The sequence below is a fragment of the Tyto alba genome, unplaced genomic scaffold (assembly GCF_018691265.1).
Source record: "Tyto alba isolate M040663 unplaced genomic scaffold, T.alba_DEE_v4.0 Super-Scaffold_44, whole genome shotgun sequence".
Classification (NCBI taxonomy): Eukaryota; Metazoa; Chordata; class Aves; order Strigiformes; family Tytonidae; genus Tyto; species Tyto alba.
In genome coordinates this window covers 12180178-12204856 of record NW_024881320.1, presented here as the reverse complement: position 1 = coordinate 12204856, position 24679 = coordinate 12180178, and the positions used below count along the sequence as shown (strand labels likewise).

At 40.1% G+C, this 24679-nt stretch overlaps 1 protein-coding gene across 3 annotated transcripts in view; it reads left to right on the top strand.

Moving 5' to 3' along the window:
* Positions 1 to 24679, top strand: part of SFI1 (SFI1 centrin binding protein) — a 30621-nt gene that overhangs the window by 2668 nt on the left and 3274 nt on the right. For 2 of the 3 annotated variants that reach the window (XM_033001485.2, XM_033001484.2), the window contains exons 2-26: positions 238 to 417; positions 1474 to 1545; positions 3758 to 3865; positions 4174 to 4268; positions 5869 to 5986; positions 6273 to 6375; positions 7813 to 7969; positions 8744 to 8905; positions 9338 to 9408; positions 10537 to 10629; positions 10993 to 11090; positions 14799 to 14880; positions 15789 to 15967; positions 16210 to 16285; positions 17053 to 17148; positions 17560 to 17636; positions 18299 to 18401; positions 18906 to 19002; positions 19649 to 19809; positions 20223 to 20297; positions 20587 to 20661; positions 21040 to 21216; positions 22056 to 22189; positions 23126 to 23221; positions 24407 to 24668. In XM_033001485.2, coding sequence (XP_032857376.2) covers positions 238 to 417; positions 1474 to 1545; positions 3758 to 3865; positions 4174 to 4268; positions 5869 to 5986; positions 6273 to 6375; positions 7813 to 7969; positions 8744 to 8905; positions 9338 to 9408; positions 10537 to 10629; positions 10993 to 11090; positions 14799 to 14880; positions 15789 to 15967; positions 16210 to 16285; positions 17053 to 17148; positions 17560 to 17636; positions 18299 to 18401; positions 18906 to 19002; positions 19649 to 19809; positions 20223 to 20297; positions 20587 to 20661; positions 21040 to 21216; positions 22056 to 22189; positions 23126 to 23221; positions 24407 to 24668 — 2947 coding nt within the window. Of the gene's footprint in view, positions 1 to 237; positions 418 to 1473; positions 1546 to 3757; positions 3866 to 4173; positions 4269 to 5868; positions 5987 to 6272; positions 6376 to 7812; positions 7970 to 8743; positions 8906 to 9337; positions 9409 to 10536; positions 10630 to 10992; positions 11091 to 14798; positions 14881 to 15788; positions 15968 to 16209; positions 16286 to 17052; positions 17149 to 17559; positions 17637 to 18298; positions 18402 to 18905; positions 19003 to 19648; positions 19810 to 20222; positions 20298 to 20586; positions 20662 to 21039; positions 21217 to 21947; positions 22190 to 23125; positions 23222 to 24406; positions 24669 to 24679 lie in introns of all 3 variants that reach the window. The other variant, XM_009968271.3, reaches the window with a different exon arrangement.

The window sequence follows — 24679 nt, the reverse complement described above, 5'->3', positions numbered from 1 at the left end:
AGAAAGGAGTTGTCTGTGACATGATTGCACTGAAATGTCTTCCTGATTGTCTTGGGAAAACAACTTTAAAACTCCAGATAGTGAAAAATGCCAGAAGCAGTAGATATATTTTAATATTTTGTATCTGTCATCTTCTGTCTGTGATTGTATACTTTTGTTATAGATTAATTTATTGAAAGAATGCCACTTCTTTGCAGTTAACGTGGTTTTACACAAAAACATTTCTTTCATTTTAAGTTCAAAATCTCTGAAGATGCATGAAATCCGACAGCTACCTAGGCATCAAATGCACGTAACTAGGCAATCTGTTGCTCCCCAGTCTACCATACATCAATTTCAGGATGGAGGTCATGACCATCTGGATCAAATTGGGTATACCTGGCATCAAAGAAGAAGGTTAAAAGAGTTACAAATCAGGTGATAAAGAAAAAACATAATTTTCACTGAACGGATCAGGGGGGACCAGACCTGAAGAACTCTGGTTCTAGTAGTACAAGTGTGGGCTAAGGCAAAGATTTTTGTTCACAGGCATGCCAGACAGTTTTGAAGATGTCTTGCGGTAACTTGAGGATATGCATTGGCACAGTCAGATTTCATACAGTTTTGATTTTCTAATGTAAAATTTAAAAATGGCTATATAACAATATGTTTTGATAGTGGGCTGCCAGGTATAATGATGTAGTCTTGCCCTCCTCCTATGTTTCTTTACTTTTGTTTGTTGAAGGAGTCTTGACAAAGGTGGGATGGTAGTTGTTTAGAGATTTAAAACCTACTATTTGTTGAACAAGTGGAGCTGATATAGCAACTCAGACTTGCTGAAAGAGGCAGGCCCTGTTCATGGCTGTGTGCTTTAATTAATTACCTTGTGATGTCAGTGGTGCTTGTTGGGGCCCTCTGTGTGCCAATTAACTCTTAAATCCATTTGAAAAAAAAGGAGGGGAAGGTTGATAGTATCACAGATTAGTGAGTTGAACTGGTACTAGGAGAAGCCTGATGAAAGATAGAAATGCTTTGGGGGAGGTAGGAAGAAGGAAGATCTGCTGATTTCAGGCAGGGGTAAGCATTAGATTGGCTCAACTATTCTGGGAACAAATCTGACTGAGCCGTCTGACTTCAGGGAAACAGTGATGTTACAGCTTCTAAATCAGAAAAAGGTTCCCCAGTTAATCAGCAGCCTGCTCATTAGTATCACTGGGTGTAAGTGGACTGCTTGGAAGACATTTCAGCTGCCTAGGTTTCCTAAAGAAGTAAGTCCCTATTCAAGTCTTGCAATGATGCTTGGGCCTCTATGCTTAGTGAATAGTCCTGTTAAAGGTACTGATTTCAGGGTGTAAATATTTCATATATGCATTGATCTCTGAAAACCAAACCCTTAGCCTTAATACTGAAACCAGCATAAAAGTTCCTATTTGTACTGCTGCCTGGGAATTAACAGATGAGTACAAAGGCAACTAACCTTTCCTTATATTCCAGATATCTAGCAAGGAGATTCTTCTATCTGTGGGCAAAAAAGACATTTGGACAAGTTCTTCCTTCCAAAGCCAGGTAGATAAAATTACAGAAAATAAGGATGTTTTTTTGTGGTTGTTTTTTTTTTTTTTTTTTTTTTTTTTTAATAATGGTCTGGTGCTGTACCATGGAGCCAAGAGAGTATTGGCTGCTAAGAAAGTATTTGGATGTCTTTTGAGATCGCTTGAATGTTTCCTTTGAATACCCTTCTGGCTCCTGATTTTTGTTTGCTTTTAATAATCATGGTTAAACTTTACTAACTAAGTTCATGTGAATTGTGGGTGTCTTGATGAAGTTGAATTGTACATGCATATAAATGATGGAGTATGATTGTGATACCTGCTTTAAATTTAATGATTTTTCAAAGTTATAACTAGAGATAGATCTTTAAATTCAGTTCATTTTACTGTTTGCAGTATTGTTCTTAATGTATATCTATATATCCTTTGTATCTGTCTGACTTTGAAATACCTGTGACAAATAATTTGTTTCTGTTAGTGTTATGTCAGGTACTGGAAACCAACACTTTGATACTCTTGTTTTGCTTTAATTTGCATGTTCGTTCTTGTTTGACCACACCCTTGGGAACTGAAGTAGTTCCCAGTGGAAAGACCTGTATTTGTTCTAGTCAGAATAAGATCAGGCCCTTAGTTACCCAATTTCATTGTACTGTATCAAATATATTCTGACTATGTCTGCTTTAGTTGGTAAACAGAAGTTGTCCTGTGAACCTTACCATTCTTGCTATCCCATATATTGAATTTACACTACTTTGGCTGTGTGTAAATTAAGGACAATGATTATTTTTTTTAGGAGGATGAGTGGAAATACATTTTATAAAGTTCAGCAAGGAAAATACAGAATAATTAATTGCCATTTTAGATTTAAGAGGCCCCCATTCTCCATAGCTTTTATTTGCAATGTTCTGTTAATGCACCAAGTCCAAAAAAAATAACATATAGCTCACTTCTTTTTCGTTTTTTTTTTCTTTTTTTTTTTTTTCCTTTTCTGCTTGAGTGCTTGGAATGACTTAGCAACTTGGCTTGGGGTAGGTAGCTATGAATTGCAACTTGTGAAAGTATGTGTTTCACTGAGGGACCTCTAGGTAGACATGACCAATTTCATTAAGCTAGTGGGATAGTTGTGATCAAAGGTTGTGTGTCTGGGCTTGTGTGCTTTTTGTTTGTTAGCTTGTTATGTTTTCAGGGGTCCTTCTATTTTCTTTTTCTCCACAAATACGAAGAGATGAGAAATTTTTGGAAAGTATTTGTACTTCAGTTGATGAGACTTTCCAGTTCTTAGGTTGCTGCCCAGGTCATCTTGACCACATGGAAAAATGCTTAAGAGAATATTTTAAAGTAAAAAATATATATATATAATTGCTTGAAGTAGTGGATTATGACCATTATTTTTACTTAGGTGATCAAAATCCTAATTCCCTCATGAAGACCCTCCTGTATTTGAATTTTTAGTTGTTCACAATTTAGTTGAAATGTAGCATCAATTCTTACCTGGTCAGGTATGTGTTAATTAAAACAGGGTATAAAAACAGAGACTCTTCTACTGAGGTTAAAGGCTTTGAAGGTCATATGTGACCTGTGAATCCATTTTGTGCATGGCTTAGCATCCATTGGAAGGAGAAGGTACATGAGCAGATGGACAGCTTTGTTTTTAGCATAGATGACGTGCAAGTAGCTGAAGGATTTCTTAAGCCCGTTTAAATGTTATTTGTGAAGATTTAAAATTTGGAATGATTTAAGATTAGCATGCTGTTACTAGGAACACAGTGGAAATACCAAAGCATTATAAAATCTGCAGGAGCTTTTGTATTTATTTCTACCCATAAAATATTTTGCATTAAAATAACAAGACAAAATTAGCAAGGGAAATGCACATACTGTTATCAACTCTGCTGGTTGTTTGCTAAAACACAGAACTGAGGGTAAAAGATGCGAGTCATTAGTCTGAAGTCAACTGGCAGTCTGATATTTAGCAAGTAATTTAACAACATCTGTCTTTACTATATGTGAAGTATTTACAGTCCGTAAGCTGATTTCTTCTTGTCATACTACCCAGAGTCTTGGATTAAAATGTCACAGTAGGGTCGTGTTTTTTAAATGCAATTAGATGCTGTTAGGTTAATAGACAAGACTGGAAAAGAGGTAGCATAATCTTAATTAAAACTAATTCGTGGTCCATCTGGAAACCTGCATAAAGTTTCCCATGTCCAAATCTTTCAACTGTTTAGATGCTTTTATGACCAGAAGATTCTTCAAAAAACTTTTGGAGAGTGGAAGGAGTGGTGGACTGTTTGCAGAGAAAGAAAGCTCAGCCTCAGAGCAGCCAGCCATTACAGGTTTGTGAAATGACTTCCCATATATATATATATATATATTCTCATATTCTATATAGTATGTTTCTTAGGTTCTGAAGGAGTTATACCAGTTAGCAAAGTTACATCAACAGCATCTCTAAGCAAGGAGCAATATCTTAATTGCTTATTTTCATATTTTTCTTGCCCCATTTTTTTTGTTGTTGCTGTTGTCTTAGGATGAATTCAAATTTTCTTATCCAACATATCTTTAGAGTGCAACTGAACTTGAAAGAATCCTGCTTCTAGGCATGGGTAACTTATTTCAGTGAATGGCACTTTTGTTTTTTCAGGCATTCACTCCATAATTTGATATTCAAGGCTTGGAGAGCCTTTGTATGCCAGCAGCAAAGAAAGAGGGACAAATATTATGTTGCGGTGTCTCATGGTGAGTGAAGTGACAGCAACTACCTTTATTTGGACACGTACTGAGATATGAGTTTCGAAGGGAAATATTTATACAGAATCTCTGACCCTTGTACATGTTTGCACATTGACCTCCTCTACCCTATGGAAGTGTAATGCTTTTAGGTACATATGGTTGTGTCTAGAGCTGGTGCGGGGTTTCTGTCTGCTGCATTACTGTGTAGCTATATAGTTAGTAAAGGATGTCAGTGAATAAGCTTAAGGGCCTCTCCATCTGCTCTGGATTGCATTGTTTGTTTTTGGGGGGGTGGTTTGGTTGTTGTTTTGTAGCTTTGTTGTTTGTGTGGGATTTTTTGTTTTGTGTTTTGTTTTTTTTTTTTTTACTTTAGCACCATATGTGTTCAAATAGATATTTCTTGATAGAATGTGTTACTGGAATTCTCTATCAACTGTGGCTACAGAAATTAGATAAAAATTCCTTGTGGTATTAAATGCACAAGTTTTATCTGTATTCACTATTCCTACCAGCCTGTGTCTTGTAATTGAAAAGAAGCCCAAGCTTTTGAAGTGTCCCTTGTCTTACTGTGTAGATTCTTTGTTCTGCAATGGATTTGTCCTGCTGATGAAGTAGCCTATATTGGTTGCAACTTCCTTTCATTTCAGGGAGTATCTGTTTCCCTAATGAGGAGGATGACCCTCTTGTAAAGATGATACTGTGGTTTTGTTCTGTGCTGATTTGCAAAATAAACTAACTGGTCTCTCTGCATATGAATGTAGCTTCAGAATATAATACAGACTGGCATCTTTGAAAACAAACTATGCTGTCTAGATTTCCTTTCTTACTAAGTAAGGCCAGAGTACTTACAGAAGCAGCTGTGTGTTACTTAGTCAAAAAGATAGAAAGATGACCTGTTACAAGGTAGGTTAATATTTGATTCACCAGATCACCAGGAAATCCTTAAAAAAAAAAAAAAAAGTGTGGTGAGTTTTTTTTAGAATAAGTGTGAAGTGGCATAAAATCAATGATGTTTTTTCTAATAACTTAGCTTCAATAATGTTAGTTCTGATGAGCCAGACTGTTGTGAGGAGGAAGTACAGTGCACTGCATAAAGTGATAAACTAGAGTTTGTGACACATTTCTGTTTTTAGCTGCGTGACCAGCCTGCTAAATAAACTTGACTTGTTTCTGGTTGATTTCTCTGCTTGTAATAGAGTGTAACTCTTGAAAAGCTACTGATGAACCTGATGAACTTTTTTTTTAAAACAAACCAGAGAAAATCCTGTAATTCTTACTGAGTAAGTTTGTTACGCTGAGTGTTGTTATACAGTTATATACCCTGTAAGCACTGAAGACAAAGCAATGCCTTTGTTTGATAATTCACGCTGCTCTGCACAAGAGGCATGGTGCTGTCAGCGTTTCAGAGATTCTTGTCCGTGTGACACCCTCAGCCAGGGTGGCTGGTCATGCCTGACTGTCGTGGCTGTTGTTTCAGGGTTTCCCACGAGGTGTCACTGCAGGTTGAGGGAACTGGAGGTCAGGGACAAGTGGTGGTATGGAGTGGTTAAAAAATGCCAGGTTCTTGCATGAGTTTAAGATCCTGTAATTTTTTTGTTGTGCACAGCAAAGAGGCAAAAGTTGCTCAGGACCTGGCAGTGCTGGCTGGTTTATGTTGATGTTCAAAGGACTAAACATGGGATGCAATCTGTGGCACTGGCATTCAGAGAAAGAAGCTTTTTTCGGTAAGAATGGAGTGAAAACAGGCAGAGAGCTCTGACTCTAAGGCTGTGGTCTTTACCTGTGTTCTGTTATCTTTTCCTGCAGTGACTTTGTTCCATGTTTGATTATTATTTTTTTTTTTGGTCCCCTTTTTTTTTTTTGTGTATGTGTCTGAATTCTTCTGGTATGCCCTTAGACTGTTAATTTAAAAGATTGTTGTTCATACCTTTTCCCAGTGAGAGAAAGGTGATTTCATGCACCAAACTATGGAGCCTGTGTTTGAACATGTCTGTAACGTTGTTTTGGCAGCATATCATGGGCAGTGTGGAGAAGACGATACTACCAGAACTGCTCTGGACATAAAATGAGTATTTTGGCTCTGCAGCATTGGGCCCAGAGCCTGCAATCTCGAGTAAGTCCCAGGAGCTTCAGCTACTACCATTTCTAATGTTTAAGTTGCACGCATGTGTGACTAATGTTGCAGATGAATAAAAAATTGGCCTTACGCTCATTTGCTTTGCAAATTGCAGTGCTTATGATGGAAGAATATATTAGAACAGGAGGAAATGGAATGAAGTTGTGTCAGGGCAAGTTCAGATTGGACATTAGGAAAAGGTTCTTCACTGAGAGGGTGGATGGTCCCTGGAATAGGCTCCCCAGGGAAAGTGGACCAAGCCTGTCAGAGTTTAAGCAGTCTCTGAATGATGGTCTTAGTCATGTGGTTGGGTTTTAAGTAGTCCTCCAAAGAGCAGGGATTTGGACTCTATGATCCTTATGGGTCCCTTCCAACTTGAGATATTCTGTGATTCTATGAAGAAGATCGAAACAATTTTTTCACAAGAAAAATTTCTTTAAAAGAAATCTAGGCAAAGCAAACTGGATCCATGTCTTATATTTGCTAGGAAGCAGACTCTTCAAAGGAATTGATACTGTCTTATACAGTGCTTGATGACAGTGAAAGTGTCAGAGTTGTCTCCACCAGAGCAACTAGTCACAGGTAAATAAGAGGTAAAAGAAAACAAGTGTATGAGTTTGCAGCTGTGGCGTTTTGAGCAGGGCATGAAGGGTAGTTGCATCCAGCTCTCTAGAATGCCACATTCTACAGAGGAGGTCCAATTCACTCTCCTGTTAGGAGGCAAGATAGCAGTGGTCAGCTGTTTGGCAGCACCTTGCCTTTGTGTAAGACAACATTTCTTACATCTTAATGAATTTTTGTGAGCATGTTTAACTCCATTTTGGGGAAAGAAAATACAACCCAGTGTTTCAAATTCTTAGAAGGTTGTCAGGTCCTTCAGTAAACCATCCATCTTAACTGAAATGAAAATGATGTGGTTTTCTTTCTTTCACTGGAACTATGGCTTTTTGTCCATTTCATTAAAAACAGGTGATAGTATTTAATTTGGCCCACACTAAAATGGCAACACTGACTGCATGAGGCCAGTTTTCTACTAAGCAGATAAACTTGTGACTTGGGAAATCTTGTATCTGAAGATGTGATTCTCTTTTATATGAATATACTGGGTCTGAAAGAAAGGCTGTTCGAAAAGTATTATTTTGGCCTTTCAATGGAAACAGTGTGAAAGTATAAAAAGAAGTTTGATATTGACATTCTTTGTTGATTGGCCTTATCTGTGCTGATACTCCTTTGATGTTTGTTTGTGGTTGGTTTTCGTTTTTTTTTTTTTTTTTTCCTTTGTGAGGAGGAACCTCACTGCTCCTAGCTTTCACCTTTAGATCTTACATGGAATTTCCTATTGCTTGTATGTTCTTTTTCTCTTCTTTGTTGTACTTCCCTAATTTTGTCCGGTTTTTAACCCTTACGGCCCTCCCTCCTCAATTGTTCTGTCAGGCTTGGTTGCAGTGGCGAGAGCTGTATTTATGCAGCCAGAATTACAAGCAGAAGGAGACTAGAGCAGTAACTCACTATCAGCACTATGAATTGAAGAGATGCATGGAAGCGTGGGTGGGATACTTAAATCTCCATAGAACAAAGAAACTTCAGAATGGTGAGTGAAAATGGTGAGTTAGGACAGAACAGGGCTCAGCCCCTTTTGCTCTAGGGCACAGTGATGATGTTTTCTATTCTAGGAGATGCTGCAATGTTTCTGCTTGCTTAACACATGATGAGATGCAACTTGGACTGTACACTGTTACAGGCCTGGCTAGCTAAGGTTATATACCGAGCTGTGGGGAAGATCACCTGCTTTCCATGTGATTTAAAAGAGAATGCTTTACAGTTCCCCTGATGAAGACTTGCACATTGCATATTCTATTCTGCCTGAGATATCTGTGAGAAGGATGTGTTCAGGACTGTTACCAATCTGTGTGTAGATTTTTCTTGATAATCAGACGAATCACAAGTCATACAGGATGGTGAAGATTATTAAACCAGTTCTTTTTCTTCTTTCTTGGAAGTCACTGGAATGAGTTCAGACATTTGTGTGAATTGCCTGTGGATTGGTGATAGTGGAAAAGAATCCAGTGTGGATATCTGGGAACTAGTAATAGGAATATGCTGAAATGTAAGCAGGCTTGTGTATGTTGAACAAGTGATGCAGCATCTTAACTTTCCCTTCAGTCAGTACGGTATGTTACTGCTCTAAAACTGCCCTTGTGATCAGCAAGACTATAGTCCATAGGCCCATAGCTGAGTGTTACTGTGAATTCTTACTACCATTTTTCAGCGTTAGAGCTTCTGTTGTTTCACATAATGTCCTCATCTGATATAAATGAGCCCAGGATGGAACAAGTCATGAGTAATTTGTGTGTTTGTTTTCTAGAGCTGGCCCAAGAGCATCACCAAAGCAGGATAGTCCGTCAGTGTTTCTCTGATTGGCAGCTGTCATTGGAGTGCAGGAGAAGAATACATGCTCACCGAAAGGATATTGAAAAACTAGCATCAAGGATTGCCTTATGGAGAGTCTTTGCACACTGGAAGCACTGTATCCAATCTGTATTTAGTCTGTATCAGGGACAGGTTAAAAGCATTCCCGCAGGGACAAAATCTGGTTAATAAGCAGCAGTGTTGTACAGTAGTGTGGGTGATAACAAGCATGTTATCATTAGAAAGATGTATGTAAGGCCATACTAACAATTAATAAAACGGTTGCAATTACAGTATGTGAGCCTGTTGACTGTTAAGAGCCTGTAGAAGATAATTTAAGGTTGGGGAGGAATTCCATAACAGTGAATCAGAAATGTATTGTGATAAGCCATCAAAATCTTGACTATGATTAAATCTTGTGCACGTAACAGTGCTGGAAATTCAAATATTGAAGCATGTTTAGATGGAGATCTAGTGCCCCTCTGTGGGAGAAGGCTGTGTTTGTATCAGGATGGATGTTTGTGCAAAAGATACTTTAACTCAGTGACAGATGTTGTATTGTGTGTGGAAGAGACTCGACAGTGTGAGCTGGCTGAAAAACACTACAAGCATCATCTGTTGGTAAGAGCATTGTTACGTGTTAGGAAGAGGCTGTGGAGAGAATTTGAATATTTCTGACTGGCAGCGTGCCTTTAATATTAACAGTGGTGCGTGGGTGTTAAGTGGGGGATGCACCATTTTCTGCCACAGTGAGTTTGGATCAGGCATCAGATTTCTAAATTCCAGCTATTCTGTAATCTGCCAGTTGAATCCAAATGGGGAAACTAATGCTCTTCAAAAGAGTTATTCTTCCAGTTAGGACGCTGGTAAAGCAGGATATTAATATTGATGGTACACTATACCTAGCCATTTCACTGTGAGATAGCATTTTCCCCTTGATCTTCCCTGATTTTTTCCTTCTTTTCACCTGTGTCTCAAATGTTTCTGTCTGCTTACACTGTTTTGCTACAGGAATTATTTTTTCCACTCTGTAGTAATGCATACGTGCTTCTTTTCATGAGTCCAAAGATAGCTTATTGTATATGCAGGCAGTTGAGGAAGTGTTTTTTGTTTGTGTTTTGTTTATTTAAAAAAAAAAAAAAAAAAAAAAAAAGATGACCAGTCCTTGACGGCTGTCTGAAAGATGGGCACAAGCAAGGTTCCAGTATTTTCGGAACTGAATTATTTTTAAGTGTGGGTCACTACTGACCATCAGAAGAATGGCAATAAACCTGTTTGGATCATAGATTGAAAACATTAGTGACTGTAAGAGCACTTGAAGGCAGGATGCTCTGATAATGCTATCCCTGAATAAAGATATTGTGAGATTGTAGACCAAAAGACCCTGTGCAGAGGAGACCTAAAAATGAAGTGCATCCTTTCCCTTTTTGATAAGGAACAAGCTATATAACGAATCTTGAACTGAAGGAGGAGATAGATTGGGAAAGGACTTGGGTAGTGGTGTTGATAGCTAAATAAGGAATTAGATGTCTTGCAGTAAAACCTGGGGAAAGTGGAAGGGAATTTTAGTTTAGCTGGAGAAGTGACAATTTGTGAGAGGAAATTGATGCGTGGCTTTGACAAGTTTATAAATACTAGCTATTGCAAGGAGTAGCATCAAACATAGATTGTCTATAAGGAGCAGCCAGTTCTAAACTTAGTGCTTGCTGATGTGGATTACATGAAAGTTGTGTACATTTCTTGTTACAGAAACTTGGGTTTAAGAGCCTTTATCAGAATGTCATGAACATTCGTCTTCAGCAAGTGAGAAAAAATCTGGCATATCGTCAGCATCAAGTTACAGTGAGTTTGACTTTTTTTTTGTTCTTGTGTTAGTTTTTCTTGAGCTGTCCTTCAGCTGTCCAGTTTCACATACAAAATACTTTATTATTAAATCAGTGGCTTTGTTCCTAAATAGTAATAGCCACAGAAAATCTTCTGTCAACTGTCATGTCTTAGATAAGTTATTTTAGTTTTCTGTTTTCCTATGTGAATGGTGACGTTTACTAGAAATAATCATAGGAGGTTATAAAATCAGTTTGGTATATGAAGCAGTGAAGGAGGCAACCATTTCAGCATGCAATTTTCAGCAGGACATTTAAGAATTTCTTTCTTTGCATTCTTCTCCTCCCTTGATATCTGTGTTTTTTCATGTCTTTGTTTCAGGTGCTGCAGAAGTTCTGGAGCCGTTGGAAGTCCCACTTGGAAGAGAAGGAGGAACAGCAGCAGCAGGCTTTAACATCAGTGGCTCATGCCTGTTACAGGTATGCAAAGAAATATAAATTTGTACAAATGTGGGATTTGTGGGCCTTTGGTTATCTTCTAAAATCTGGTAATACCTTTGGGGGCATGACTATCCTGATGCAAATTGCTCTTACATTTTCTGTGCATAATGGACAGTTTACATCTCCTGCTTCTGTGTGAAATGTGAGGGGGAGATTGATTAAACCTAGCTCTGAGGCTTGTTTAGATTTAAGAGCTGGATGTTTTACTGGTAAGAGCAGTAGGTTGCAGCATGAGCACAGACAAAGCTCAAAACACTTGCTGCTGCTTTATTTTGAGGAGGAGCAAGGGGAGTTGATGGCTCATGTATGCGACCTCTGCTGCAAGAGGTACTCTAAGAGTGAAGGTAAGGCTTTTCTATAGAAGCTAAATTTATTTAGTCCTAGGAAAAAGTAAATGCTAACAAAGCAGCCAGAAAACTTTTAAATTAGACCTGTGGAGTTTGGTGGGGAGTGCACGTTTGTTATGACGAAGTTGAAAGGGTATATATTTGATTCTTGTACTTCCTCTCTGTATTGGTTCTTAATGCTGCTTTCACTTGGATCCAAAATTGCAAAATGTGCAAATACTCTGGACTTTGTTGCCTGAGAACTTTGTTAATTTTTGAGTGAAGCACAGCAGGAGAGAATGAGACCTCTACAAGACAGGTCTGTGCTACTCAGTACAGCTTGCTGTACTCTGTAGTGCTTAGATCCTGGGGCTAGAGCTGAAACTGAAAACACGATAGTATCTTGTTCCTCTTGAACAAATGCAATATGTTGAGATGTCACCATGTTAGTATATTAGTGTAATGAGCCACATATTGTTGCTTGTTTTAAATTAGATGCGGGGTAATAAGGAAGGGAAACTTCATTCTGCCATGCAAGCTTCTGTGTGATATTCTTTATCAGCTTAGCACAGTCTGCACTGGAAAAGGTATTCTGTTTTACTACAGCTCAGAGAACTACCTTGTGGCCTAATAAGTATCTTCCATTCCATAAAATTTCTATCTCATTTCTCCGAATCCACCCAGCAAAGTTTACTTTCAATATTCAAATTTTTTCAATTAAGACAGTCTAATAGTACGAGAGTGACCAAAATACTTGGTACTGAGCTACATCGGGTTCTTGTTTTATTTCCAGAGCATAATTATTGCACAAATCTCTCAAATTGCCTGGTGGTTTGGCATCAGGATCAATTTGTTTCTGCTCAGAGGTCACTGAAGAAATAAGAAATATTACTGTGGTTACCTATCTTGCAGTCAGTTGCAGTATGTGTAGTTGGATTCAATGTGAAACAAACAGGTTGTGCCTGTAAGCTTTAATTTTGGCTCCAAGACCAATGTGGAACTCGTAGGAAAAGAACCTGGACTCAAAATGATGACACTGGTTATTTTCACAAGTGCAGTTGCACCAAAATAAATCCCGTACAACTTCCAGAGTTTTAATTAAAGTTTGCAGTGTGAAATTACTGGGAATCTTCCTTCTGTAGAGGTGCTTGGCATTTCTGTTTTCTGTTGAATTAAATGGATAATATGGATTCTCATCACCTCCTCAAATTCAACCATTCACCTTTGTCTCAGGGTAATGATATATCTTACTACTTTTACTGGCATATTATGGAGGCACAGATATGCACAAGAGTTACAAGAGTGTGTACTTGTTCACTGTGGAAATCAGAGGGTGAGGGGAGAATTTTGATGAAGAGAGAAAAAAAAAATAAAAGAGTATTTACATTTTTTGAGGTGCCTCAGAGGCATTCCCTGGGCTTGTATTCTTACCTATAGATTCAGTGCTGACTCCTCAGGTAGAGTTATGATTCTGATGCTATTAAAACCTTCCTATTTTCTGTATTAAAATACTAACAAAAAAAAAGTTTGCTTTCCTTGGGAAAGGAAATACGCTTTTACAATGAGTCCCCTCCTGTGATACTTTTTCCAGTGTAAGTTGAGAGAAGAAAATGTTTTTTTTACCACTGAATCTTCTTTCCTTGTAGACTTAGGATCTTGCACCTTTCATTGACAGTGGATGGTCACACCCTGTGTTCAGGATGGATACCCTTCTGTCATCAGCAGTCTGGCTTCACAGTTGAAAAGCAAGCTGCAGAAAGTCTGTTGCCTTGGATATTGGCTTGATTTTTGGGAGATTCACAAATAGGTTTGGAGGGCAGGCTGAGTAACAAAGGCAGCTGCATTTCTGCAAGCAATTAAGAGGGTTTTTTCCAACTGGTGTGAGAGTGCAGCTGTGGTGCATCAGCTTACCCTCTGGAGACGAGAGAGAGAAAAGGCTCAAAGACTCAGGAGGTTAAGCTTAGTGAAGAGGAGTCACAGCATGCAGCTGCTGCGGTATAACTTGTGCCTCTCACCAGGGAGGGGATGAACAGATGGTTCAAAGTCTCTCGTTGGTTCTGTAGCCATACCTTGATTTAATGGGTCAGGAATGTTTTTGTGTGCAATCTTTTATCTTTTGAAAGAGTATAAATGAAGTCCTATTTCCTGAACAGAAAAGAACAAATTATAAGAAGTGTGTTCCTTGTTCAGAGGTCCGGGGCTGCTTTCCAACCAGACCTAAGTAAAATTTTCATGGCAGCTTGCCAGAACTCAGCTTCCCTATCAGTCTCTGATGCATGTATGTGCTGTCTCACAAGTCAGTGCCCCAATTGCAGTGTCTGGTGGTAAGACCTAGGAGATACCCCAGAAGAGCTGTCAACTGAAGTTTGTGACTGTCTGCAGATCAAAGACATTCTTGCTGGTAACTACCAGTAGCCTCCAGGAAGACTTACTTAACACATGTTGTTTACCAACCTATAAACTTGTAATGAGCTGTAACAGCTACCTACCAAAAATTACCTGGTAGGAATCCAAAATATCTTTCAGGCCTCTCTAGACTAGAGAAGAGCTGAGACTTGTTGACAATCTAATTAGTACGCCTACATGACTGAGTTCTGGAAATAACTGATGTAGTTTGAACTGTGTGCTATTTCCACTAGGCTGTAGCTCAGACTTGTGGTCTGGGGTGCTTCTATCATATGCTTATTCTGTGGGAGAGATGTGTAGTGCTCAATCATCAATATATATTAATTGCATTTTTGGGATACTATTTGATAATGATTCTTGTGCATCCATGGGGATGAGACAGACTAGTAAGTATTACCTTCATCTAGAGAGAAAGAAGCTTTGATAATGACAGCAGCTAACCTGACCTTGTTCATAAAAGAGGACTTCTGTAGAATCCCTTCAGTGTTGAGATGAGACCATGCTGCTCTTTATAATATTACAATGTTTGTTTGTTTTGTTTTGTTTTTAAATAAGAGTAGGAATTTCAAAATATTCCCAAGGGAAGAGGGAGTGGACTATATTTACAGAGGAGAAGAAATAAAAGGTGTGTGTGTTATAAATAAAATCAATTGGTGAGAAGTCAGAACAATCTTTTGAATGATCTGAGTGGAAGCAGGCAGTTCTGATAACTTCAGAAAATTCATTTATCTTGTATCATGTGTTCTGGGTAAGATTTCAGGGGACAAATTGTCTGGTTTTTAACCCAGAAAATAATGAGGACATGTAGCTGCCTGATTTCCAAAGAAGGCTTGAATCATCTGAAAAATGAAGTAACTGTTTAAGTTGTAGAAGGCTTGGTCTTGACATTTGTAAAATCAGTCTCTTTTCTGAAGGAATTCCCTCCTCTGCTGACTTTATCCCTTTTTGCTTGCAGGAGGGTGTTGATGAGACAGGTATTTGACACGTGGTTGCTGAACACCCGCAAGCAGCAAGAATACCGAATGGGAGAGAAGAGGGTAAATGTAACTCTCTTATCTGGCCTTGCTTAAGAAATACAGGGGATGATTTCCTAGTCACTGTGTGAACGTGAGTTAGCATGAGATGGACTTGGGCATTGTAAATTCTCTTTTCCTTTGTGGGGGATTAAGTCAGGGGAAACAGATTACAACCAATATTTACTAAGCACCTTTTTTAAGTTAAGTTGTTTATTAATAACAGAATCAAGCTGTTGTTATTAGAGGATAACTAGGCACACAGTTAATTCACTCACTCACCCAGTAAATATGTGTGTGCTCTCTCTCCCACACTCTGTTTCATAGTTACCTGGTTGAAACAATAATAGTAATAAAGAGGCAACACCAACCTATTTAAGAAGGGCAGGGTTATACTGACAAACTAGTTGCTTCTAGGTAGGAGTCCATAAAGTCCCTTAAGGGGCCCTTCATTTCCTAAGATGTACGTATAATCCTGTAGTCTTTATATAAAGCAGTCACTGCTGCCTTTCACGTGGTCTGAGTTACACAACTTGTAGTTGATGGTAGCGTGTGTGGGTGGCCTTATGCAGATATGGGTGATTCTTGGTGTTCTGAGATTATCGGTTCTTGCAAATTCAACAGGACAGGTTTCTGGAGCTTATCGGTTCTTGGGAGTCTTCAAAATGCTACTTACCAGCTTGTATTTTTCTCTCTTTGGCCTGCTGTTTTCTGGTAACAGTTTATGTATCCTCATGCAGTTTCTACAGGTACCTGTAGAACATGTTCACATAAACTTGCAGCAAAGGGGCTTTGATGTCCATTGCTGTTCACCATGAGAAGAGAAAAACAAACACTGTACAGTTCTGTACATGTCATCTTTAAGGAATTGTCTTCTGTAGTTTGTAACTGGCCTGTGTCATGAATTCATTGCCACCTGCTTTCCATTATAGGCTGTACTTCATTTTGAAAGGCAACTATTGCGTTGTTCCTGGTGCTTCTGGCGCAGAAGAACAGCTGCACGCTTGGAGGAGCAAGAAGGCTTGGTTCGTGCAAGAGATCACTACAGTAACCTGGTGCTGCTAAAGGCTTTCTGTCTGTGGAAACAAAATACTCAGGAGAGAAAAACAGAGTGAGAAATTTTTTTTTAAAGGGAGAATTATTTGGATTGTCCCTGTGGTGGCCTACTTTTGACAAAGCAGCATTTAATTCACAATGATTTTGACTCCTTATTTGCGCTTTGGAATCTACTAGTTTGTCTTTCAGCAAATGACTTACTGAAAACATCAAGTGTGGACTCTCAAGTCTGTGCTAGAGGGGTTCAGTAACATGGATTGCATTATAGGAGAAATAATTAAATTATCTTTCTTACAGGAGGCTCAAGGAGATGCAAGCCTTAAGATTTCACTATTCAAAGTGTCTGCAGCAGACGTGGAACAAGTGGAGGGAGGTGAGAGAGCTAACAGATGGGGAAGAGCTTGAATGCTTTTTGTTATATTCAGATTGCTTGTATCCATATGTCTAGAAATTAAATTGTTTATTTTAAACCCTGGTTGTTCCAAAGCTCTCCTCCTTTCCCATGTGGATAAAACCAGTTCAGTGTGGGTGGAACAAGAATTGTGTAGGGAGGAAAGGGAGTTCTTTGACTTTTTCAGTTTTAGTGAGTTTAGAAGATTTACCTGGAAAAGTAAGCAGAGTTAGTATGATGAAATTGTCCCTAGACAGTACTGTGTGTGTCCTTCTCAAAACTTTACTTAAGGTAGAAGTTTGCAGCAAGGCCATGGGGTGTGGTCTGTGGTTGTGTACAAGTCATAGCAGGCCCTATCAGATGGCACTTCACTTTTATGTTGTGCCTTTTCCTTACCATGGTGTGATGTATCAAATATGTTTTGCAGCATGTCTAAAGAATCTATGAGAAATTTTAGAGTTGACGCTTGTCTGTTGGTCCAGAACTGTTAACTTGAGTGAATTGCATGAGTCTTTGGGAGGATTCCTAAAAAGGGCAGAAAAAAAAGCCTTGACTAGGCCTTTTGGAGGAATCGCAGAGTTCACCACCAGTTTGAGTGAAAACCTGTTACAGCCAGATAAAGGACTGATGTTTCCCCAGAGACTGGGAATGGTCCTTTTCCCTCTGCTCTCTGCCATTGCCTGTTTTCCTTCTATCACATGTACATACTTTTTTTTTTTTTTTTTTTTTTTTCCCCTCCCTCCTTACAGTACGTGGGACATCAGCGTGAGAAATGGAGGAAGTTGGTGCAAGCAGACATGCACTACCAGCATGCATTACTGGGCAAGACCTTGGCAGCCTGGAAGGTAGCAGGGAATGTTGGTTTTTTTTGCGGGACTTGTCTGTGTGTGCTTAAGTGTTTCAGCGAGGACTGAAGAGCTGCCACACTGTTTCACTCTAAGCACTTACACACCAAGTGTACAAGGTAGAAAGGAGGCTATTGTAGATAGAGTTGTAATAAGCTCTAGTGTTGCTTTTTGGAGCAAAAGAACCAATGTAATCTTGTGGCTTTGGTGAAGGGTATATAATAGCCAGCATTAACTTGTGTGTAATGATCGTTCATCTCTGAAAAGCAGCATTTGATTTCAGTGGCTGTAACATCGTTTTTTCCCATATACTCTACTGCCACTGCTACTCCTAAGAGTTTTCACATGTCTTCTCTCCTCAGAGATGTTGGCAGTTGGGGGAAATTTTACCTCTCACTGCTTTTCTTTCAGAGTTACCAACATAATGTACAGTGTATTCTATACCAAGTAGCTGAAAAGGAGAAATGGCACACTAGACTACTGCTGCGGTAAGCCTGTGTTTCCTTGTGTAGCATGAGAGAGAAGTGACTGCACTGCAGTCAAATTACTCTTTCTTTCATTGCCACCTTTGTAAGTTTTTGAGTGTTCAGTGCTGGGAATTGACTCTGCTGTGCATTGCTATTTCTGTGCAGGTCATCTAGCTAAAAGAAGTCAACCTCTTCCTGGATTGCCATCTGGTTTACTTCAATGTTATTTTTTTTTAATCTCTGTTTAGTCCCATGAGAGGCAGCAAACTGTATCATTCCCTGCTGTGCATGAATTCTGACTGCTATGATACTAAAGCAGCCTGGAAGATGTAGAGGTTGTCTTGCATTATAGTGAGGAGAGCCATTAAAGATAATATCACTTTGTACTGGTTGTAGTTGCTTTAGTTTTAACTTCCTGCTTTGTTTTAATGCTATACAACTTGAGTTGCTTGCAGAACCTGATTGATTCAGTTTAAGATGCTAGATTTAATGGTATGTTCTGGTTTTGCACTGCCTTCTCTTCAGCAGAGAGCTGAAGGGGCAGAAGTTGATTTGCAAGACTGAGTTTATAAAATCAGCTGGTTTTGGCTCGCCTATGAGTGTGAGGGTGCCAAGTGAACACGTGAGAATTGTTCTTAATGGGTTTTATTTGATTTTTAATTTTTCATGTATTTTACCTTCAGACAGCTTCTGTGTACGTGGAGGGAAAAGGCCCTTGCTCTTACACGTGAAGCTAAGGCAACTGCTCAGGCAGATGAGCACTACAGGAGAGCAGTCCTGTCAAAGGTAGGGTCTGTATAGAAGATACCAAGGTCTGAGTGCAGATGCTAGTTCAGGCAGGGGTTGAGTAATGCAATTAGAAGGACCAAAAACTTAATTTAAGAGCCACTGCTAAGAAGGGTATAAAAGCTGGGAGCCCCATCTTATTTTTACAGGCATTTCTGAAATTTCTCTTTGAGTGAGCTCATGGGTTTTTTTCCTCCTTTCTTTCTCCCATTTCCTAGAAGGAAGGGAAAACCAGTAGTAGGGTACAGCAAAGTAGTGTTACCTAAGGGGCATGGGGAGGGCAGGCAGACAGAAAAGAAGAATGCCTTGAAAAATGCCAGGGGGACCCTCTGTAATACTACTGTATTTAATTTGTAGGAAATTTGCACTGTCTTGCTGAGCCTTATGTGAAAAGTGAGATGGAAATGGTTACAGTGCCAGCAACATGGAATACATTGCTTCCCTTTCCAAAGCACACTGCAGTGCCAGTCTGTATCCTGTCTCATGTTTGCATTGTATCCTTAGGTGTTGCTACAGTGGAGACACACTGTCTCGCTACAAGTGTGCTGCCGCCAGCAGAAGGTGACAGCTGTGATGGAGGCAAGAAAACATTTGGATATAGGTGAGCTGATGGAGGTACTAAACTCTCAAAAGACTGAGTTATCTCTGTATGATCCTTAGAAAGGCATGGCTTAGGAGGACAGTCTTTGTGTCATCTGTACAGATGAAATGACTGGATGGTCTATTACGCCTACAAAGGATGTCCCCATAGAATGGGGAATGACTTGGGACTCCAGTGACCTGTTGAAGGCTGCTTGTGTGACTCTTGCTTCTCTGTTCATTCCTTGGCTATATAAGGGATGGTAACACTTCCTTCCTCAAAGGAATGTTCCGTTACTAATTTTGAGAAGCTCAGACATCTCTGTTTTGAGGGCAGTACAAGTAATCTTATCAATTACTGCTTCAATCTTTGTCTAGTAATTAATATAGAAAGGCCCTCAAACTCTGCAAGCATTTTCCTGGTACCAGCCACGTTCTTGACATGATGACTCTGAAGCACAGCGGGCAAATGATTTCCTAAAGATTATAAAGAATGTCAGTGCAACAGGGAAGACTCTCAAGTCACAGCTCACTGTTTGTTATCTGAAGTGTTTCACAATCCTTATTCCTAGTGCTGAGTGTTGTCAGTGACAATCTGGAAGAGTAGCTGATCACTTGATGCTCTCTGAGATTAATAGCCTTCTTTTTAATTAATCTTCTCCTAACAGTGCGTGTACAGACCCTGTTTATTCATTGGAAGAAATTAACTAGGGAGTCTCTGATGCTGAAGGCTCAGCACCACAGGGCAGTTCAGCACCACCAGCAGCACCTACTCCAGAAGTACCTGGTGAAATGGAAGAAATATCATCAACAGTGCCTTGGGAAAATGGTGAGAAGGATCAGCAACATCCCCATTACGGGTGTGGAGGAGCAGGCCATGTCCCCTGGTGAAGGGAGTGGTGGTCTTGGCTGAGGAGGAGCAAGACAGCCTTGTGCCTTGAGGAGGAAGGAACATGCCTGTGTCTTGCCTGAAGAAGCTTTGTTAGAACTAATAGGTTTAACAAGAGATAACGAGCTGGCTTTGCCGTGTGTGGGATCATTTACTGTTAATGAAATCCTTGCAGGGCCCATAGATATTTGCAAATGGAGTTACACCATAGGGCACTTAAATGTTGAGGGTGGCCTCAACAGAACAGAGGGAGGGTGATAAAGGCTGCTTGGTACCTGTTTTGCTCTAGTAGCATTTGGCTCAGATAAGTGGGGTTTGTCTGCAAGTGACTCACTGTTGTGGTTGCCTTACAGCTACTACAGAGATGGGGAGATCAGCTAATGACTCGTAGACTTTGCTCTGCTTCATTTTCCTGCTGGAAGACACGGGTAAGGAATTGTCCCCTGGGTAGGTGTCTAGCTCCCTGCTGATCCTTATCCCTTCTTCTCCTTCACATTCCATTTATATATGAGGACTAAAAAAACTTATTTAAACATTTTCTGGATTTTCGGTTCCACTAGTGCAAGAGGTAACTTGCCATGTACTGGGTGAACCAAATAGGCTATTCTGCTATGGCTCCACCAGCACCTTCTGTTTGGTTGATGCTCTGGCTAGTGGTTCTGGTGTGGGACATGTAAACTCCTAACCTGGTTGCTGTGCAATTTTTTTTCCTGATAGCTGTTGCAGCAGCGATGGGAAAAGCAGAAGACAGTGCAAGCATTGTGGCACTGGTCTCTTTCATTGCGGAGAAAGGTAAGGCTGTGTGGGGGTCGGGGCAGACGAGTGAATTCGCAGACATGCAGATCATATGCAGATTTGACTGCAATCAGCAGAATGCACTTTAAATATTTGTTTCCTTTCATCTTTAGGGTGCTATATGTTATTTTAGGATGCTGGAAAATTGTCCCTAAATCTTCTTATCAGATTAAAAAATTTGCACATGTTTTTCCCCATCCAGCCTCAGCTGACTTAAATCCCTGTCCCTTTGTCCTTGTGGTAGTGTCCTGCTGTTGCTGTAGCTGTGCCTGTTACTATCCAGTGGAAGGGAAAGTGTTCTTGTCTGCAGGGGGAGTCCCTGGCCCAGAACCTGTCTTTGTAACGCTCAGGAGCTATCTGCTGTTCATGTTGTAGGTATTTGATGCTTGGCTCAGATTTGCCAAGGGGCAACAGGAGAAGAAAGATCTCACTGAAAAAGCCACAGGAGTTTACCACACTACTCTTCTGAGAGAAGGTGTAACCCGGGTCTCGAGATACACTGCTGGTGTGGAACAGTTGCAGGGAGAGCTCCAAGCCCAGAGCCAGCTGAAGGTGAGAGAGACAAGTGATTGCCCAGATACAACCCCAACTGGTCTGCTCTGACCTACTCGGTGTGTGTTTGTGTGTGTGTATGTATATTGGAGCTCTTGTTTGGATCTGACATATACTTTTGCCTATGGTTCAAAGCAAAACACCCTGTCCTTTCATTCAGCTGAGACCAGAGTGCTTCAGACTGACGTTGCTAATTGGGAGCCTTTCTTAATGAAGCTGTTTCAAAACTGACCAATTACTACCATAGACAATATTGCTGGGTGAAGCCTTTGCATGTGGCTAGGGTTTGGTCTCTAAACTCGGTGCTAGAATGAAGCATTAGAGGCTGCATCTAATCCTGTTTTAGCTTTAGCACCGCTTATACCTTCAAATGTGGGTTTGTGTCACTTCGGCCTTTGAGTGTCAGCCCAGCCCTGTGTGTGGAAAGGAAGATAGGGGTGCCTGTATTGATTGCTCTCTTCCTGATTCTGGGCAGCTTTCCCAGCTCTTCTTCAGGTTTTCAAGACACTAGTTCTTCCATTTGCTAATGTGCAGCCTGCCTTATTGCAGAAGTACCCAGCTAATTCTCTTTACCGGAATGTTGCCACAGTGGACCTACAAATTTAGCTTAGAGAGCTGGTATGGCTGTGAGGTCGTCAGAAATCTGAGTTCTTTCTGCAGTGTTCTCCCTGGGTGGTGTGCTGTGGCTTCCTACTCTCAGCCATCAAATGCTCTAGTATTTCTGTTGGCAGGCAGCCTACAACCTTCACCAGTCAGTGTATCGTTGTGCCAGGCTATGGAAACAGAAGGCTCTTTCCAAGAAATTAAATAAGCCTTGTTCTTTTCTGCCACCTCTGAAGAAGCAAGTGATGTTTAAAATGCCTGATGTTAGCCCTGAGACAAGAGGATACTCAGCAGAGAAAGACCCATGGCCTTCAAAATGCAGTCATCTGCCATTTCACCTTGCTGATGGGGACTCAACTCTCAGTGATCTGTGAGTGTAAAGTTCTAGTCAGTCTTGCATTTTTCTGGCATATATGTGGTTTTACATATATGTAGTCTCTCTGAGTGTCTCATTTTTGTATTTCCAAGCTTTCACAGTGATGACTTAGTTCCATGCAGTTTCTCTAACTCTTTCTCTGACCCTGCATCATATGGCTGGCATTTCAGAGTTATGTAGGAGCTGCTGCATAATGCATAATCAGCCCACAAATAATGAAGGAATTTGTGACTTTGTACTTGCATATCAATGACAGGTAGAATCAGCTCAGCTATACACTTTCCACTATGCATTTCTCAATATGCAATTATGAAATCATGGCACATTGATCATTTATCATAGGAACAGTTACACAGAGAAACACAGAAAGATGTATATGATGGGACTTTAACCATCATGAGACCTTGTCTTGCCCAGGTGACCTAGAGCTGTCACTGAAGTCATGTATAGGGTCTGATGAAATGATAAGCATCGAGATCTTGGCTATGTAGAAACTGAACTTTCTTCTTGCCCCTTTTCTTTCCCCTGGGGAAACTGTTCCTTAAAAACTTCTTACTGATCATGGGGCAGTTGAAAGGAAGCATCTTCCATGAAGCTTCTCAGTCCAGGTCAGGAGCCTGACAGGGCAATAAGGTGATAGCCTCACATTTCTTTAAGCTAGGATATGCTGCCAAAAGAAGTAGTTGTGCCTTGTTCGGTTCTGTCCCACCACTCCTTGTGTTGGCACAATCATTCATACAGTGAAGCAAATTAAATTTCAACTTGTGTTAATGTCACAATCTTTAGAAATTATTAGTGCACGCAAGGGGAATGTTGCAGAGCAGGAATGAGTGATGGAATAGGACAGTTTCTTTAGCTACAATGCCAGCCTATGTCTATTTAAAATAATCACCAATTTGGGGCATTATTGGTTCTGTTTATTCTTTCCAGAAATGCCATTCGACGAGCAAGGTTACCACCACAGAGGCCTAACTTGCTTCTGGAATCTCTAGAAAGCACGGAACTGCTGGGACCACCTTTCACTAGGTAGAAAATCTGGTTTTAAAAGTAAAGAAAAAGAGTGACTAACAATGGGCCTCATGCTATGCTTATCCCCTCAAATCCCCTTACCTTCATAATAAAGAACATTCAGTGATCATGGGACACTGCAGTGCTCTTTACTATTAAAAGGCCATGGTGACCTTAAAAACTTCAGGTTTCTTATGTGAAGCAGACAAGAATAATGGAACTTTCAAGTTAAATAGCAACCAAGGCCTTTGTTTCATTAGTGAGAGATTTTGAGGGAAGGATAAGGCACATCACTTATTTCCAAATAAATTGGCTTAGTTAATAAGTAAAATTTCCTTTTCTGTCAGTCTTGACACAAAAACTCGGAAGTTTGCATTGTACAGGATGCTTTTTGACGCATAGGTCGTATTTGCTCCACAACAGGTTTGGGTCTGGATTTAACTAATTTACTGGAGAATCATTAATGATTCTTGTTATGCAGAGTCAGAACTGAATATTTGTTGTTGTCTTGGCTGAGTCAACTTTACTGCTCTAAAAGGAACTACTTTTTTGATTTCACTTTCCCCACAAGGTCTATGCTGCTGAAATTGTTCAACTAAGTGGTTTCACTGTCTTGAGTGTTCTGCACTTGTTTTCATCATGGCGTCGCTTCTTAGTCCTGAAAGTGAGGGAGCTGAAACTGCTTTTGCTATAGAAGCTGAAACTGCTTTTAATCAGGTGTTTAGACTGAACTTTTTTGGTGAAATTGTTCTGTAATTAGCTTTAGAGAAGGGAATTATCTATCAGTTTCCTGTCAAAACCTGTCTGAGATTGCTGCTTCTGTTCCCCTCTTTCTCTTGTCCCAAACCAAAGTAAGGCAGGATTTTGTTAATGGGTTGAAGTCACAGCTCTGAAGAAACTGTTTCAGCCTGGATTAATGTGGGAGATTTGCAGCAGGGGAGGTAGGAGTAATGGAAACCTTAACTGCTTTGCTACTTTTTTTGTTTCTTTAAACCATTTTGGTGTTTTCTTTTTTGGGTGTGGTTTTGTTTGTTTGTTTTTTTTTTTTTTTTTTAAATTGGGGTTTCCCCTGCATGGTAAAGCAGCTAACTGGAAAGCTGTATGCAAGGAAATAGCAAGATTCTCCCTTTTTTTTGCACTGTCTGCAAAGGACAAGATCAACAGCTTGCAATGTACAGGTACCTCGTTGTTCTTCCTTTACAGCTCAGAGGCACCCTTTCAGCAACCATCTGTGAAAAAATGTTCTGCACAGACTGGGAACTTGATGCTAACATCTCAAATGGAAGAAAGTACCTGTAAATGTCTATCTCGAGTGGGCAATACCACTTATTCCTGTCCATCTCTCACACATGCTGCTCTCCCGTCTGTACCACTGTGGACACATGATGTGCGTTGTGTTGTCCAGAGGCCAGAGCTAGGGTCTTCTTCATCTTTTATGCCCCAGGTGAAAGCTGGAGCAGAAATGGTGAGTGTATT